Genomic DNA, 15,735 nt, shown 5'->3' on the forward strand with positions numbered 1-15,735 from the left:
TTGAGATTGAAAAGTTCTTGACTAATTCAAAATACATGATATGTAACAGTTTATATCTTCATATTGTATTATATTACATAATAGTGTATTTTTTTACTGTATAGATGGAAAGGTTTTGTGGATGGATTCTGTTTACGTCTCTTTTATACAGTTTGTGGTATTTCCTTCCCCTTCAAAGGGATAGTTCACCCAAAATTCCCCCCGTAACTCAGAGAAGGCACGGAGGACTCTGAAACTTCTCACAGCTCTTAGTCAACATGAGGGTGAGTAGATAATGAGTGAAATTTGAATTTTGGGTGAACTATCCCTTTAACACAGTTTTATAGATGCATGCTTATACAGCATAATCAAAAGGTCACCATTGAAATACCAGCCTAGCAAGAACTCAAACAAATGTCATTGCAGATTGAGCGACAGTCTTTCTGACTCTACAGGAACTTTATCCACTGTCACTTTGTTTTAGACATGCTGCGGCTGCACTTGCACAAATGCAGCGGAGAGGTAAGACCAAATCAAATCTGAGGGTTAGTACTTGTGTGCTCAGGGAATTGTGGAGTACATAAAATGAATGAAAAAGCTTCTTTTTTTTTATCAAACCCTTTCTTCTTTTACAAAAAGTGCACAGAGGTAGGTTACAAGCTAACAATCAAAGAGACAGAAATTGTTGAATACCAACATTATGAGAGAGAAAGACCACCACTATCCGTTCAACAGATCATAGTGCATGATTTTGAAATGCTGATGAGATGTACACTATATACAATAACATGAAAGGTAGGCTACATAAACATATGGGTTACCATAACAGGGTAAGTGCAATGTGGGTTTAATAAAACAGTTGACTCAGAGGATCTCCAGGTAGATGGCTGTTTCTGCATCAGCCGCACCCTGCACCTCTCTGGTGCCTCTGACTCCCAGAGCTCGTCTGTCTGTTCCTGCACCCTCTCCTCTTCTTCTCTCTCCACCTCTCCTGCCCATTGGACGGATCTGAAAAAGAATTGATAATCCACACATTTAGGAAGGAAAGAAATAGCGATGGAGACAGCCCCTGTTTCTACAGATATAACCTCCACTCGTAGAAGTTAATCAAATACCTGGTTAGTATGGACAAAGAGAGGTGTACAGTTCTGGTATACAAGTTGGTAGCTGCCGTTGGTGTAGATATGAGTCACTTCTGTGCAGTTGATATAGAGGGGCATCCTGTCCTGATAAATCCCCAGTCCTTCGGGGTAGACAGCTGGATTTCTTCTCAGGACATCACTGAAGTGGAGCAGAAGGACAGTTTGAATCCAATGGCAAATTTCAAATGGGAACGATATCATTGGTTGGTGAGCTTCATACCTTCCAGGTCTCTTTCGGCAGCAGTAGAAAACAAGAAACAGAAGGGAAATGACCAAGCAGATGGCCACAGCAGGTATCACCATCCACCACAAAGATGCTGTCTCTGTAGATGGACAGATAAAGAAAAACTTGATCAACATATGGTGTAAAGCTATAATGTCATCATAATAATAATACTACAACCATACAAGTTTCCCACTCCATCATGAGTAGAACAACACGGATTATGGTTTATATTTGGCCCTTTCAGACATATTGCTGGTCAATCATGCCTGCACTTATATATTCCTTGTAATAAAATCTGTAAAAGCATACAGTATAAAGTAATGCGATATAAAAAATGTGATACTGCACTCAAAATTCAGGTTCTTTGCAGCGGTTCCTAATTCATCCTTCAGCTTATTCTCTTTTGCTTGTGTTATCAACCTGGAGGCATGTTGCACAGATGTTTCAGCACCAGCTCAACATCAGAGTGAATAAATAAGAGGCAGAGCTGTTGTCTTTGTTAGTGTGGAAAAACTGGGCTTTGAACGCACCCTCTCCTCCCTGCAGCAAAACCAGGGAGTCATTTCCCAGGGCGTTGAAAGCGAAGCAGATCACTGTCTGGGGTTTGTCCATACGGCCTTTCAGAGTAACTGTCAGTATGAGAGGTTCTGATGTCACTGAGACATTGTAATCATGGGGGGGAACAGTCCCGTTGACGCTCCAGGTGACCGCAGGCTTGGGGTTGGAGTCGACTGAGCAGCGACACAGCACCTCCATCCCCTCTAAGACACAGGTGGAGGAGGGATGGAGAATGGCAGGTTTATCTGGAGAAGAGAGAAGATGGACTTTTATAAATACAATATCTCTTTCACTTTTCCCATCAAAAATACATACCCTATGTATGTTCTTTAAAAGTGTTATATTTCATGATATTCTATTGGCTCTGTACATAAGGAACAATTTCCACTTCAAAGCTTTTTTTGTGTACAAAGCTTTTGAAACCGAAAAAACTGAGTGTCTCAATGTGAGACTTGATACAAGTTTGTGATTTTGTACAATATAAATAAAGATGACATGATTTGACAAGGGTAGTCTTGGGATAAATATGACTGCAACATTAAAAAGCAACTTTTGACATTTTGTAAAATATAATTATTCACTTTCTTACTGAGAGTCAGGGGAGAGGACTGATAGCACTTTCATGTCTGTGCTGTTAATGTGAAGCTACAGCTCAGGATCGTTCTTTGGTCTCCACTGGGTTGCTTGGCAAGTTAAGTTATCGAGCAGCCCACAGTAGCTTCACAGTTACTTAAAGACAGAAGAGTAGTATTGATTTTTGCATTTAAATCTTAACTAATCTTGACTAACCATATTTCCCACAATGCTGAACTCCAGTTACATTTTGGTTACATTCACATTAAAAGAGGAAACAATGTTTTTTCAAAAGGAAATCTTCTCCTTTTTCCTGACCAATGGAGACTGAACTCCTCACCTTCCGGCAGTGACGCTTGAGTGTGAAATCACTGTTGGGGGTGCATACACGTCTTAACTTAAAACTTGGAAATGGAAAAGGCACTGGAACCAAACATATGCAGGGTGGGCCTGCTTGGCAATAGGAGGTAGATTTACAGGAGATCGGATTACATTGTATGTTCAGTGGGGTGGGCCGGGACTCTCCTCGGCCAATCAGGTTCTGTGCTGAGCAGCGGACCCTCATGTCTCGGGTCACGTTGTACACCCGAACTGTGTGAGTGCGCTGGTGCAAGTGCACCGTGCGGCCATGTTGAGTGTAGGACCAGCGGTACTCTGACACCGGAGGGTCAGCTTTGCATGAGCAGACCAGTAAGGCGTTGCCCCCCTCCTGCACTGTCAAGGTCTGGACCTGGACTTTCACGTCCTTTGGTGCAACTACAGAGCATAACAGAGAAAAAAAGGGTTGTTTCAGTGGAAAAATTAGCTAAAAGACACAAACACACAAGTCCACAAAACTATGCTTACACGTCACATGCAGCTCCTTGGAGGTGGCCAGTGTTTTGGCCCCTGGGTGGCTGACCTCACACCTGAGTCTGGGTTTCACCTGGTGTGACACCGTGAAGGACAGAGGAGCCACTAACATCAGCCTGTGGGGCTCCGGGTGCAGTGTCCGCACCTCCCCAAGTTCACTGCTGTTCAGGTGGCCCCCTCGCTCCCAGCTCCACTGCAGGGTCGGAGGTCTGGAGGGGCAGGAATAGCTGACGGAGCAGTTCAAGGTGACCAGCTGTCCCTCTGTGGCTGACAACGTGCCGCTGATGACAGGAGCCTCAGGAGTTTCTGTCAGTGTGGAAAAGTTCCATGATTTCCATGATTTGTGAAACTGGTGCTGAGGATCAAACACTAATTACCCAAGCATCACATGGAATATCACACACATCAACACCAGCAATGCTACGTGGGGTCCATATGGGCCCCACTTGGGCTGCAATTGTGCGCCCCAGGAGCACACAAGTAGTAGCACACTGGTGCCAACAACTGCAGCCCAAGTGGGGCCCATATGGACCCCATGAAGCATTGCTGGCTGTGATGTCTATATTTATTAATAATATCTAAGGTGGATAGTTTACTTTTTGAAACTTTTTATGACTTTATTATTTTTTTAATTTCTGGTTTGTCTTTTCGCTACTTGATTTTAGTTTTTTATTTTAACAAAACGTAAAAGGTAGACTACTTGTTGTCTGTTAATTCAGCATAAAAAGTGTTTCTCTTAATTTACAGATTTGCTTCTGTTTGTCATGATGGTTATCTAAGGGGAAGATACATCTGCACATAATATTACTGTCTTCATCCTGTGGATCAGCCTGGATACCTATGGGCAGTAAATTTCTCGTCCTTACTCACCAATAACATCCAGATTGAAGCTCCTTGGTTTTCCCCACAGCAAGTCATCACCTCTTTTCAGGGCGATCTCAAACATCCGTGAATCATCGAGACTGATCCTCTCCATCTTCACTGAGCAGTCTCCCTCTGTGATTCGCCCAGAGAGGGACGTCCGGCCTAGGAAATCCCTGCTCACTTGATCCCTGTCCTCGCTGTTATAAGCAGTGCTCCTAAGAGGAAACAAATGGCCACCACCTCTGAACCTCAGCCGGACGTCCACCCTCTCCTTCCTCCCTCTGAAAGGAGCTAGAGGAGTGAAAGAGCAGGGAACCACGACGCAGGAGCCCACCAGAGCTTGGACACGGTCGGGGACAGAGGGTACGGGAGAGGCAGTCTGGACCCCTGTCCACAAGGCTGCTGTTATGATGTAGAACAGAAAATCATTTCCCAGCAGGATCTATTGTGACTAGATCTTATTCAAGGTTTCAGTTTTAACAATGAGAGAAAACATAGTTATTTAGCAGCCTATCCAACTATCATTGCCTCATAATTCTGATGTCTGATGACGTCCACATCCTGGGTATTTAAAAGTGCTTTTTCATGAATCTGAAGATAATTTCCCAGATTAAAAAGCTCCCAGCCTAAATTACAGGGCTCCTCACTCTCAATCAAAAAACTGGGAGTGAAAGACTAATTTGAGACTTGTAAAAAAATTTGGCATGCAGTACACATTTTATTTACCACAAGATTGGAAACGTTGTATTTCTCTGCACTGTCTGCAAACATGACCCAGAAACATTTCGCAACAGAAGTATATTTAGAAAAAGGGAAGAGGACCACTGCACTTTTGGCTCTGGAGCTAATCTACTATCATTTAAAAAAAATGTAATCTGTCTATATCATCTGGTCTAAATATATATCATCAATATAGATTATTTTGGAGACCTATTTTAATTCATGGAGAAAATACACAAGCAGACCATTTATAAAGACACAGAAATTATTTTTGTTTTATATAATGTAATTGACTAGTACGGTATATTTGGAAAACATCCAATGGCAACAAAATATCAATTTCTACATCTCTTACTCTCTCTCTGATATCAAGCACAAGTTGAAACTTCACTGAGTGCTTACATCCCTGAGCAAATGATCTAAAATTCATACAAAAAAAATCAATCTCAGTGCATAATAATCATTAATAAATTATAATAATGGATATTTACTCACCAAAAATCAGGGGACACACAAGTGAGACAGTGTCCACAAGCATGACTGCAACCCTGCTCTGCCGGCACAGAGACAGACAGAGGGAAGGATGAACACAAAAGCAAGGTGGGGGGAGTGTATCATGTCATTGTGCCACTAGCACTATGACTTCACTTGGATAGTTCCTCTTAAACTTCCAATGTTATGTCTGTATATTATATCATGACCCCCCTTGAAGTTATATTCTATTGGTACAATCAATAAATGATAAACTTATCACTTTTTTTCCAAACATTTCAAAAGGGTTGAATATAATCTTTCAAGTGGTGGAACTAGGGACTGTTTGCTAAGGAAAGAAAGACCTCAGCAAGTATTTGAGACAACACATGACAATGGGTGAGTCACTCACATGCTGTTGGCCATTTCCTCAAAGGCTCCAACAACTGGATGTGTTCACTTCTTATTCCCTGTGTCTACACAGACTGTCCTAACCAAACCTCTTAACAGTGTCACAGAGGCGATAGTGATAAAAGTAACACATGCACAAAGTAGAACAAAACAGATTAGTGATTAACTTTTCAGCTCAACACTGATTTATTGCTGTGCTCTTGACAATAAATAACCATCAAAGACGGCGGGTCATCACAGTTATGCAAAGGCAAAAATGGGCATGCTAAAACTACTAAAGTGATTCTGCAATGGTAAAAGATGCAGCTCATAAAATAATATGTTTAAATACACAAAAAAAATGCTTATTGCAGCCTAGAGGAGAATGGCAACTTTCTGTGATCAAATAAAACCGCCTTATCAGTGTCAGGAGACAAAGCTTTGAACCGTATGAACTATGGACTCGTTGAAAGCTTGTTTGAACTGCTGCTCAAGTCAAAGTACTCAACCTCACTACACCTTAAGAAAGAACGCAAACAGCTTTTGTGCCAGTAGTCACGACTGCACCAGCCAAAGCAGACAAGAGGAAAAGTCACACAGCATAACAGTAAAATATTTTTGGAGGTAAGGCTTTTAATCAATAGATTTGTGCAGAATTCCTTATTATTTTCCATGCTGCATGACTGTGTTGCTTGCAAAGTGTGATAAGAATTCTTTTGAAACTGTTTCAATCATTAAAATCATTAAAACATTAAACATTAAAACAGATTTTACTTTCCTCTCTCTGTCAGTCATGACCTCAGCACAGCAGCTTCTTCGGTCTCAAAGAGATTTGCTGCTGAACTGGACGTGTGAACACCCAGCACCCTTGCTGCGTTGGCTGCGTGATGCTGAAGTGCTTTCCTCCCCCCAGTACCTGTCTCTGTTAGAGAGGTCCCCTGTCAATGCTGTGGCCCAGGCTCTAGAGACAGTATGTGCTGCAGAGGAGAGCAGCCAGAAGTTCCTGCGGGTGCTGAGGGAGGTGCAGGATTATTACTGCGGGGATCTGCAGGCCTGGGTAGAGAGACACTGTAGGAGGGATGCTGTCAGTAAACCAGTGGCTGAACCTGTAAGAGCTGAAGGTGAGGAGGGTGATGATGACTGTGGTGGAGGTGTATTCCAAGTAAAAAACAAACAAAAAAGCAGATGTAAATGATTTTCAGTGTAAAGTAACTTGTTGATTGTCTTTAGTCCCTAAAGACTATCAACAAGTTTTACTGCCTGAGGTCAGGTGTGAGATGATTATTAACAAGGAACAATCAACTGTGATGTCGTGCCAAGTAATTTTTTGCTGACTATGTCGTGCCAAGTGATTTTTTGCTGACTTTGTAAATGAAGGTGTGTGAATGCTTAAAGTCAATCCACCTTTGATAGAGCGAAGTAGTTTTGCAGCTATTGGATGGATTGCCATTACTTATGTACAGATATTCAGGAACTTTGGGGGTAATGGTCCGCAGTGCTGAAGATTTCTGAGTAGGCTACTCAGTTTTATTTCATCCACCTTGTGAAAGTCAGCTTGCAGCCTTCCAGCATATAGGCCCTGTTACATTTTGCTCAGCATTACAGAGCTGCTGGTGTGAAAAGAGGCAAAACAGTTCCCTGTCAATTTGAAACTTTTAATCAAATGCATTGTATCTAAACAAATGTGGATTCACATCATCTAATATTGTATGTATCTTATTTGATGTTTAGCTACTATATGCATGTGTGATGTTCACAGAAAAGAAGCCAAAAGGGCCATTTGCTAAACTTCTCAAAGGAAAAAGCCGGGGATTCACCCTAACCCCTGAGGTTAAAGGTATGGATTTAGCATTTTATCTAGATTTTTTAATATTATTTCCATTGAGTCTGTCCTATAGTGATAAATTATGATCTATTAAAGCAACCATGTAATTTTATCATGACTTGTTCTCACAATTTGAATTTAAGTTAAGCAATCTATTGATTACGCAGCTAAAGAAGAACTGAAACCTGGCAAGAGTGTGAAGTTGGCCAACATCCGAGGTATGTCGATATGGGTGAATTCAAGGAGAAAAGCCATGTTTATCTTAAAGAAAACCAAAGAGAAGTTTAAATTTGTTGACCATGTCTTCCTGTCTACCATTGCAGTTCCCATTTCGGCCCATAAAACAACCCTACTAAAACGCACAGAGCAGTTGAAGTGCTACTCAGAGGGGGAAGGAGTCGCTTCGAATTCAGCTTCTCACATTGAGATCCGTTACACTGACCTTTTTGTAACAGAAGATAACGACTTAGTTGACAGCAGCCAACATGAGTACTTTGACCTGGCGAGCAGACGAGCTCGAATCTATGTCCATCAGGCCTGCCAGCGCATTCGGCCGTGCCATCTACTGAGCCCCGAGGGAACATCAGGAAGGCCCCCAAAAAGGGTTAAAGTGAAGGGTATTGCTGGTATTGGAAAGAGCATAGCAGTACAGAGGCTTGTCTATGAGTGGGCAATTGGGAAGAGCATGCGCGAATTCACCTGTGTTTTTGATCTGCGCTTCAGAGAGCTCAATCAGATTGAAGCACCACTGAGTTTAATGGAGCTCCTTGGAGAACGGTTCCGCTACCTGAAGGCAGTCTTGCCTGACCTTTTTGCATCACCAAGCTCTTTGCTCTTCATCTTAGATGGATTGGATGAGTTCAAGTTTCCCTTGGACTGGCACAGTCCTGGCAAGAACATTGATGTGGATTCGAAGGTGCCAGTGTCAGAGCTGATGGTGGCTTTAATCAAGGGAAGCTTTCTCCCAGAGGCGTCAGTCATTCTCACAACAAGACCTTCTACAGAAGCTCCGAAGCATTTCTTCCAGAGATGTTGTGTGGTGCTGGGCTTTGAGGAGGACCAGGTGAAGGAATACACCAGCAAGTTCTACAAAGACAGTAAAGTAGCTGAAAAAGTCTATGAATACATCTTGAACAATGACAACCTATTTGTGCTGTCCTTCATCCCTCTTTACTGCTACATCATATGCACCGCAATGGCTGAGTTCTTCTCCTCAGGGACTCAAGACAATGGTGACTCAAAATCACTTGAGCTGAACCCGCCCAGAACAGTCAGTGAGGTTTACTTCTGCTACCTGTTCACAGCTGTGAAGCATCACGCATTGAAAGGGAGTGCAGAGAGAAGCACACCAAGATCTGAGGTTCTCTCACTAGCAAAGCAACAACTGACAAACCTGGGTAAAATGGCTTATGAGAACCTTCTACAGAAGAAGATCATGTTCACCAGAGCAGATTTGGAGAAGTACGGTGTGGTACCTGCTGAGGTTCAGAGCACATTCCTCTGTCACATCCTCCAGCCTCTCAAGGAGGAGACGGTGGAGATGTTTTCTTTCTTCCACTTGACTGTTCAAGAACATCTGGCTGCCCTCTACTGCGCAACGCAACTCTTCAGTGAACAGGACATAATCCCAGCCCTGGACTTCTGGTGTTTTGGGGTACATCCACCATCTTCGAGTGCCTTACCTCTGCAAAACTCAGACCTCAACATGGTCAAGCTGGAGAGCCTCCAAATGTTCACACGCTTCTTCATGGGAATGCTGCGAGCACGCCTGTCAGGTCAGCTGGATGGCCTTGTTCTCTCTCCGATGGAGAATGGGGATGGCATCCCCGTCAGGCTGGGTGTGTGGTTCCAGGACCAGTTCAAGGGCAGGAAGCTGGAGAACCAGACAGCCCTGAATCTTCTCCACTGTCTGATGGAGTTTCACACAAAGGAAGCCACCACCATTGCAGCACCAGAGATCAAGACTCTAAATTTGTTTAAGATGAAGCTGAGTGTTGTGGACTGTGCAGCGATGCACTATGTGCTGCAGTTCTCCCCACACAAGCTGCAGGAACTCAAATAGGCTACTCCAACATCGGAAACAGAGGACTAAATAGACTGGGGCCAATTCTACACCGCTGTGAATCTCTCTAGTGAGTGACTGATTCAATATTTAACTGTCAAACATGGCAAACCAAGCATGGTTTAGAATTTCCTGGCTGTGGGGAGTTTGCATCCTGTCCCTGTGTGTGTAGGCTTGTCTATCTGATTGGCACCTTTGTGATACTTAACCAGTATTGCAGCCTTTTTAGAAATGTATATTTCATTAAACATTTGAGGATGAATGATCTCAATTTTTTTTTCTATTCTCTTACAGTTTGAGATACAATTGCCTGGATCGACAAGCAGCTATTTTAGAGTCTACGATCCTCAGATCAAATAAGTGTCAAGTGAAGAAGCTCTTGTAAGTATTTAATACTGTGCAATTACCATACCACCATTATGAAAATGATATATGACAAACTCAGAGCTATGAGTATAGGCTAAACGAGATAATGATCAAGGTGACATTTTAGTCTATTAGTAATTATGAAGGCATCAAAACACATTAATTTCTGTAGGTTCACTTTTTAGTTCTCAGTCAAAGTCTCATGCACTTACAGGGAATTTAAGCTGTGCAAAATAATGTCTCCTTTGCAATCATGAAAGAATAATGAAAACCTAATCACTTTTTTACACAGCTTCTATGACAATGTAACTAACAACAGAAACAGATGTGATAGTGTTTGCTGATGAAAACAAAAATCAGCCTCCTGTGCACACAGTCCATTGAAATGCCAGATGTATAACGTCTCCAGGCTGCCTGTAACTGCATTATAAAAAGTCATAACTAAGGTTACTGTCTATAGCAGATACAACTCAAGACCTTATAAAACTCTCTTAGACCTCACTCTGAGGGAACTGGATTCAGTGCTTTTGATAGTTTGACACTTGCAGACACCCTGACCAATCTGGCTCCAAACCTGTCTAATGAGTCATTATACTGTACACTATATTTCATGTATTTTTAACATTTCAACACAATTCTTCCATTCATGTATTTAGTATGTGTGGCAATAACCTGGGTCCAGAGGGGGTTTTAGAGCTGTGGAACGCTCTGGAACACAACACCACTGTGGAGGAACTCTATCTGGACATCACTGGCATCACAGAGAGAGGAACAGAAAACATAGTCAACTGCCTCAGCAAAAACACCTCTCTGAAGACACTGACGTAAGATTAAAACACACTAACTTCTGCAAAGTGGTTGAAAATACTGCTGCGAGTTAGGCCTTTTGAGAATGCAAAAATAATAACTCCTACCTGGTTTTTTCCTCTTCATCAGCATTGTTGGGAATGACATCGGAGAACTGGGGAGGAAGAGGCTGAGGCAGCTGGGGAAAAGTCGCCCTGGACTCCGGATTATTGCGAACTTTGTGGATGACCTTGGGTTACTTCAGGCCTACCTGGACTGGGTGGAGGAGATCCGAGCTGACAGAGACCAGATGGACTCGGTGAAGAATGCAGACGCCCTGCAGTCGGTGCTAAAGGGGCTCCGGGTGGCTGGAGAACAGGTGGAGAAAGGAGATAATGCCGAAAAAGCCAAGGAGCTCCAGACAAAGATCGTGGAGTTGCTGAAGTCGTCTACAGATCTGACTGGACAGAGATGACCAAAAGTTCACACATTTCGCTCTAAGAAATAGCTTTATCAATGAATTTCTCCTAAAAGTTTCTGAAATTGCTTATAAACAGGATTTTAACTTTCAGAAGTCTCCTGTTTTGTAACTTGACACTCAGAAGGAGATGACCAAAAGTCAACAGGATGAGATGATAATGGTGACGTATAAAAGTACTCAACTTCAGAACTTTGACTTACTTGGAATAAGTGAAAGAGAAATAATAAGAACAGTTACTGTGAAGTACTCAGTGAACTCAGTTTCTATGTTCTCTTATATAATTCTACTCACTGTTTCTGTGTACATTTAACTGTTTTAATGTCTGCTCTTTAAACTATGAAAACAACACAGTGGCAAAAGGTTATACTAGATTGACACTCAGACATTCAACAACAACAACAACACAAAAGGAAGGCTTTGTATTCATACATCCTGGTGTGGAAAACACTGAATATTAATGACATGCTCAAAGCCCCAACAGCAATGTAGGTGCTACTTTTAAGAATTTTATCACCAGCATGTTGCCAACAACAAAAACTCTTTATCTAACTGTACTGTGTTCAGACAAAATCATGTACAATTTTAATGTCCATATCAACTCAGTTTGTCTAACATGCACAATTCAGTTTATATACATGAATAGAAATGTAAGTAACTTTTAAAAAGTTTCTACATCTGTGGTTGTTGTTGTTGTTGTTTTTACTGTACTTACATGTTGTGACTTTACTTTATAGTAATCTGAGTGAGCTTCATATTATTGTAAAATATGTTTTAGCCAACATATTTGTAGTTGAAGTGAAATAAAATAAGTAAAGATATAAATGTGTCCCAATGTACATTTAACTTTTTGATGGATTGAACATACTTTACAGTAAAAGGATTATCTTATCTCATCTTGTCAAATCATTAAATGCTATATGACCTGACATTATAGAACATGACCAAACTTTGTAACAGTGCCACATGAAAGTGCAGTCTTACAAGTTGTTTCTACCACCACTTTTAACCTCCTCTGCTATATCTTGTGAACACTCTGCCACCTAGTGCCAACTTGTCAAAACACTGAAAATTCCTACCAAACCAACTGTACGATCTTTCACCAAAATGTAGCCCCAATACTTGTCAACTCAAACTCAATACACATTATGAAGTCCATCAATCTGTTTTTTTTCTTCAAAAACTGTAAAACTTATAAAACCGTTCTTGTCCCACAATTCCTGTTGCACTTGCTGCAATTTGCTGCACTGAATCTTCAGACCGTCCTCCACAAAAATACCACCAATCGTTTTGATATTTGAAAAATTGAAGAAAAAAAAACTTCCTGAAAAAATTTTACAATATTTTAGAGTCATGGTCGATGAAGTTTGGCAAATATCAGTATTTTATCTCAAAAACTGAATTTTTGAAGACATTTTGAATTCTGCTCTCATGGGAACAACTGCAGCCAGAGTGGCAATTTTAACGTCAGATTTTCTCTTACCAACATTTCTATGCTGTCAATGTGAAATTTATGTATTATAATCTTTGTCTCGATAACAGAATTTTTTGACATTTTGACAATTCTTGAAATCTGCCTTGACAACTGCTGCCTGGCTGGTGAGTACCTGAGTCCATTTAAGGCCACACACCAAGCCTCACTTCCACCCAATTAGCTCAATGAGTTAACAGTTGGTGCTTGGTGTCAGAGTGAATTGTGAATTCAAGCCCCAGCAATAGCAGAATGGACATGTCGATGTTCTTGTTATTTGCCTATTTTGTCTCTTGTTACTCGGAATTGCCTAAATTTGTCAAAAAAATTGCCTGGCCCCAACCATTGCTGCGAGGCAGCTTTAATTTACACTCTCTTTCTCATCACATTAGTGACAATGAAAGTGGAGAGGTGGGAGAATGAGAAGGGAGTTGACATGACACAATATATATTGTGTACTTGTATGGTTTCCTATAGAGGTTGAGGTGTGAAAATACAGTAGTACAGCTTAGAGTTATTCATGATAAAATTGTCTCACCCTCGCACTCTGGGGCAAATACCAGTATGTGAGTTCCTCATGAACTTCTCTACACACCTCAGGAAATGTAAGTCATAAAACTTTAATACATATCCAATGAATATCAACATTTAAAACCAGTATTGGCGTTCTACAGTAATCCTTTGAGTCACTGGTCTGTAGATGTTAAAAAAAGACTTCAATACAGAAACAGAGTCAGAATCCTCCTCGTGGAGGTGAGAGAGATTTTCTTTTCTAAAGTTGGACACTTTGTCAGTCTGTTGTTGCTGTTGGTTGGGGGTCCTTGCTTTTGAGTATATAAATGAGAAAAACATTTACAGATTTATAATCTGGGTTTTCTTCTTTACTGTTATTTCATATCCTCAGCAGGTTGTAACATCTGAACAAAATAACTGTCTTGATAAACATGTTTCAAAATGTGAAAATGCCTTTTTGCTTTCAGCTGCATAAGATTCTCAAATCGATGATCTACAACTTGACTCTCTGCTGATAAACTAAGATGGCTGCGACTTTTCTGCTCCTTGGCTTTCTGCTGAAAGGTGAAATTAAGTGACCTTCACTGCCTCTCACCTCCATGATGGACGGACCATCTCCTGTACTGCCTCCTACAACAAACAAGATGGCGCTGTGTCTACTGTCAGCACAAGTCTAACTGCTTCAGTTTCATGTGAGTTGGTTTGTCCTCTACTAAAGTTTTAACATAACTAAACTGTTATTGTCTTTTTATAATCTAGTTTAAATTAGTGCCTAAAAAAATCGGTAACACTTTATTTGACGCCCATCTCTATAACGCATTATAACCATACTTATAATGAGTTATAATGCAGTTGTAGCACTGTATAAGTACAATTATAAACACTCATGAATTACCATAAGGCTTTACAACAATAAGCATAACAAATCATAGAGCATTTCATAATGGCTTATAAGGTCAAGTATTATTATAGAGTTATAATTGCACTATGATGTGTTATGCTTATTGTTATAAAGACTTATGATGACTTTATGAGTGTTTATAATGATAGTTATACACGTTTATAAGCCAGTTATAACACATTATAACTACATTTATAATGCATTATCGATGTGGACATTGTCAGCGAGTTACTAACAATTATAACGTATTATAATACCTGACCTTATAAGTCATGGTAAAATGCTTTATAGTGTGTTATGATTATTGTTATAAAGCATTATGATCATTTATGAGTGTTTATAACTATAGTTATGCAGTGTTATAACTGCATTATAACTCATTATTCTCAATTATTATTCTCAATTTCCAACAAATAAATAAAACAGTTTATTTAACTTTTTTGTTTGTTCTGGGCAGTTAGTGAGAAAACCAAAACCCTTTTAAGACAAGAACCTATGTTGGGTGTCTTTTTTCTTTTTCTTTCTTTCTTTCTTCCTTTTTTTTTTTATTATTTTTTTTTTTTACATTTGGACAAACAACCATTAACATTTAAAATTAATCAACATATGACTTTGTGATGACATGCAAATGTGCAATTATCTATATTTTACCTCTATCAAATCCTCAAAAAAAAGGATTTTGGTCTTGTTACGTAACTGGAGCTAAATATTGCTGCTCAGTGTCAAAATTGTGAAAATATTGGCCTTGAAAATAATTTGCTTCATCAGGACAGAAACAAGCAATGGGTCGGGTCCGGGCTAATTTTGGCAAATTTAGGCAAATTCTGAGCAACAAACAGGAGAATAGGAAGACAAGACAGTTGACCTTATAATGTTCAATTTGCACCAGTTGAGGATTGAACCCACAACCTCTGGAACCAAAGACCGTTGTCTATCGCACTGAGCTAATTGGCAAATGGCAGTTCAATAGTGGCTTCACAAATTGAGTAAGCCATTCACTGTCGCGCAGGCAGATTTGAAACCACAGTAAAAAGAAAAATCAGTTTTTGAGGTAAAATAATGATATGTATTTGTCAAACATCTACTGTGACTCTTAAGATGTTAGGAGTCTTCGCACATGGTCCAGTCCAAACTATTTGGATTTTTAAACTTAGAGGCTTGCTGTGATGCCACCATTAGGACAACTGTCTTGTGTTTCATGTTGAGGACATCTGACATTTTGATCTGTCATCATCATCATCATCACCCTCACTGGGTCTCGAACTCACAATCTCTGACACCAAGAACCAGCTCCTAACTCACTGAGCTAATTAGCTGGTAGTGAGACCTGCTGTGTAGCTTCATTTATCCACTCAGGTGAGCCAGTGCCCGGGCAGCTGTTGTGATGAAATGGTCAAAATGTCAGAAATTCAGTTATCTAAACAAAAATCTGATAATACATAAATTGCATCTTGGCAGCATGGAAATGTTGGTGATTTGTTTTTAACCCTTGGATGCATACCTACACTCTTCCATGAGTGGGGTCAAAAATGACCCCAATTAGAATCAATGCGTTTGT

General features: G+C 40.5%; 1 protein-coding gene and 1 pseudogene across 4 annotated transcripts; one reads left to right on the forward strand and one right to left on the reverse strand.

Moving 5' to 3' along the window:
- Positions 1 to 327: 327 nt before the first annotated feature.
- On the reverse strand, positions 328 to 6,815 carry LOC146972288 (B-cell receptor CD22). Of its 3 annotated transcripts, none has more exons than XM_085802318.1 (8): positions 5,410 to 5,518; positions 4,201 to 4,596; positions 3,325 to 3,636; positions 2,971 to 3,234; positions 1,878 to 2,150; positions 1,342 to 1,444; positions 1,095 to 1,260; positions 328 to 987 (listed from the first exon to the last, which is right to left on the reverse strand). In XM_085802318.1, exons 1-8 carry the CDS (start codon positions 5,450 to 5,452, stop codon positions 844 to 846), a joined length of 1,701 nt encoding a protein of 566 aa, XP_085658444.1. In that variant the 5' UTR covers positions 5,453 to 5,518; the 3' UTR covers positions 328 to 843. The 3 variants fall into 3 exon arrangements, with proteins under 3 accessions (XP_085658444.1, XP_085658447.1, XP_085658445.1); XM_085802321.1 differs by lacking the exon at positions 5,410 to 5,518 and adding an exon at positions 6,692 to 6,815 and having other exon boundaries at positions 587 to 987; XM_085802319.1 differs by having other exon boundaries at positions 587 to 987; positions 4,201 to 4,593; positions 5,410 to 5,499.
- Positions 6,283 to 11,576, forward strand: LOC146972289 (NACHT, LRR and PYD domains-containing protein 3-like; annotated as a pseudogene). Its single transcript, XR_015037860.1, has 8 exons — positions 6,283 to 6,399; positions 6,567 to 6,896; positions 7,535 to 7,612; positions 7,768 to 7,818; positions 7,924 to 9,732; positions 9,957 to 10,043; positions 10,685 to 10,852; positions 10,965 to 11,576. The product of XR_015037860.1 is annotated as an NACHT, LRR and PYD domains-containing protein 3-like (transcript).
- Positions 11,577 to 15,735: the final 4,159 nt, after the last annotated feature.

This window comes from Trachurus japonicus, chromosome 16 (genome assembly GCF_045865225.1).
Source record: "Trachurus japonicus isolate A0001 chromosome 16, Traja_1.0".
Taxonomy (NCBI): domain Eukaryota; kingdom Metazoa; phylum Chordata; class Actinopteri; order Carangiformes; family Carangidae; genus Trachurus; species Trachurus japonicus.

Bases quoted from the DNA above. Each gene is read 5' to 3' on its own strand.
- LOC146972288 (XM_085802318.1), bottom strand. From the start codon at position 5,452: ATGCTTGTGGACACTGTCTCACTTGTGTGTCCCCTGATTTTTG. The intron at 3,637-4,200 runs GTGAGTAAGGAC...CCACACTGACAG, and splicing joins CTTCAATCTGGATGTTATTG to AAACTCCTGAGGCTCCTGTC. The intron at 1,261-1,341 runs GTATGAAGCTCA...GCTCCACTTCAG, and splicing joins TGCCGAAAGAGACCTGGAAG to TGATGTCCTGAGAAGAAATC.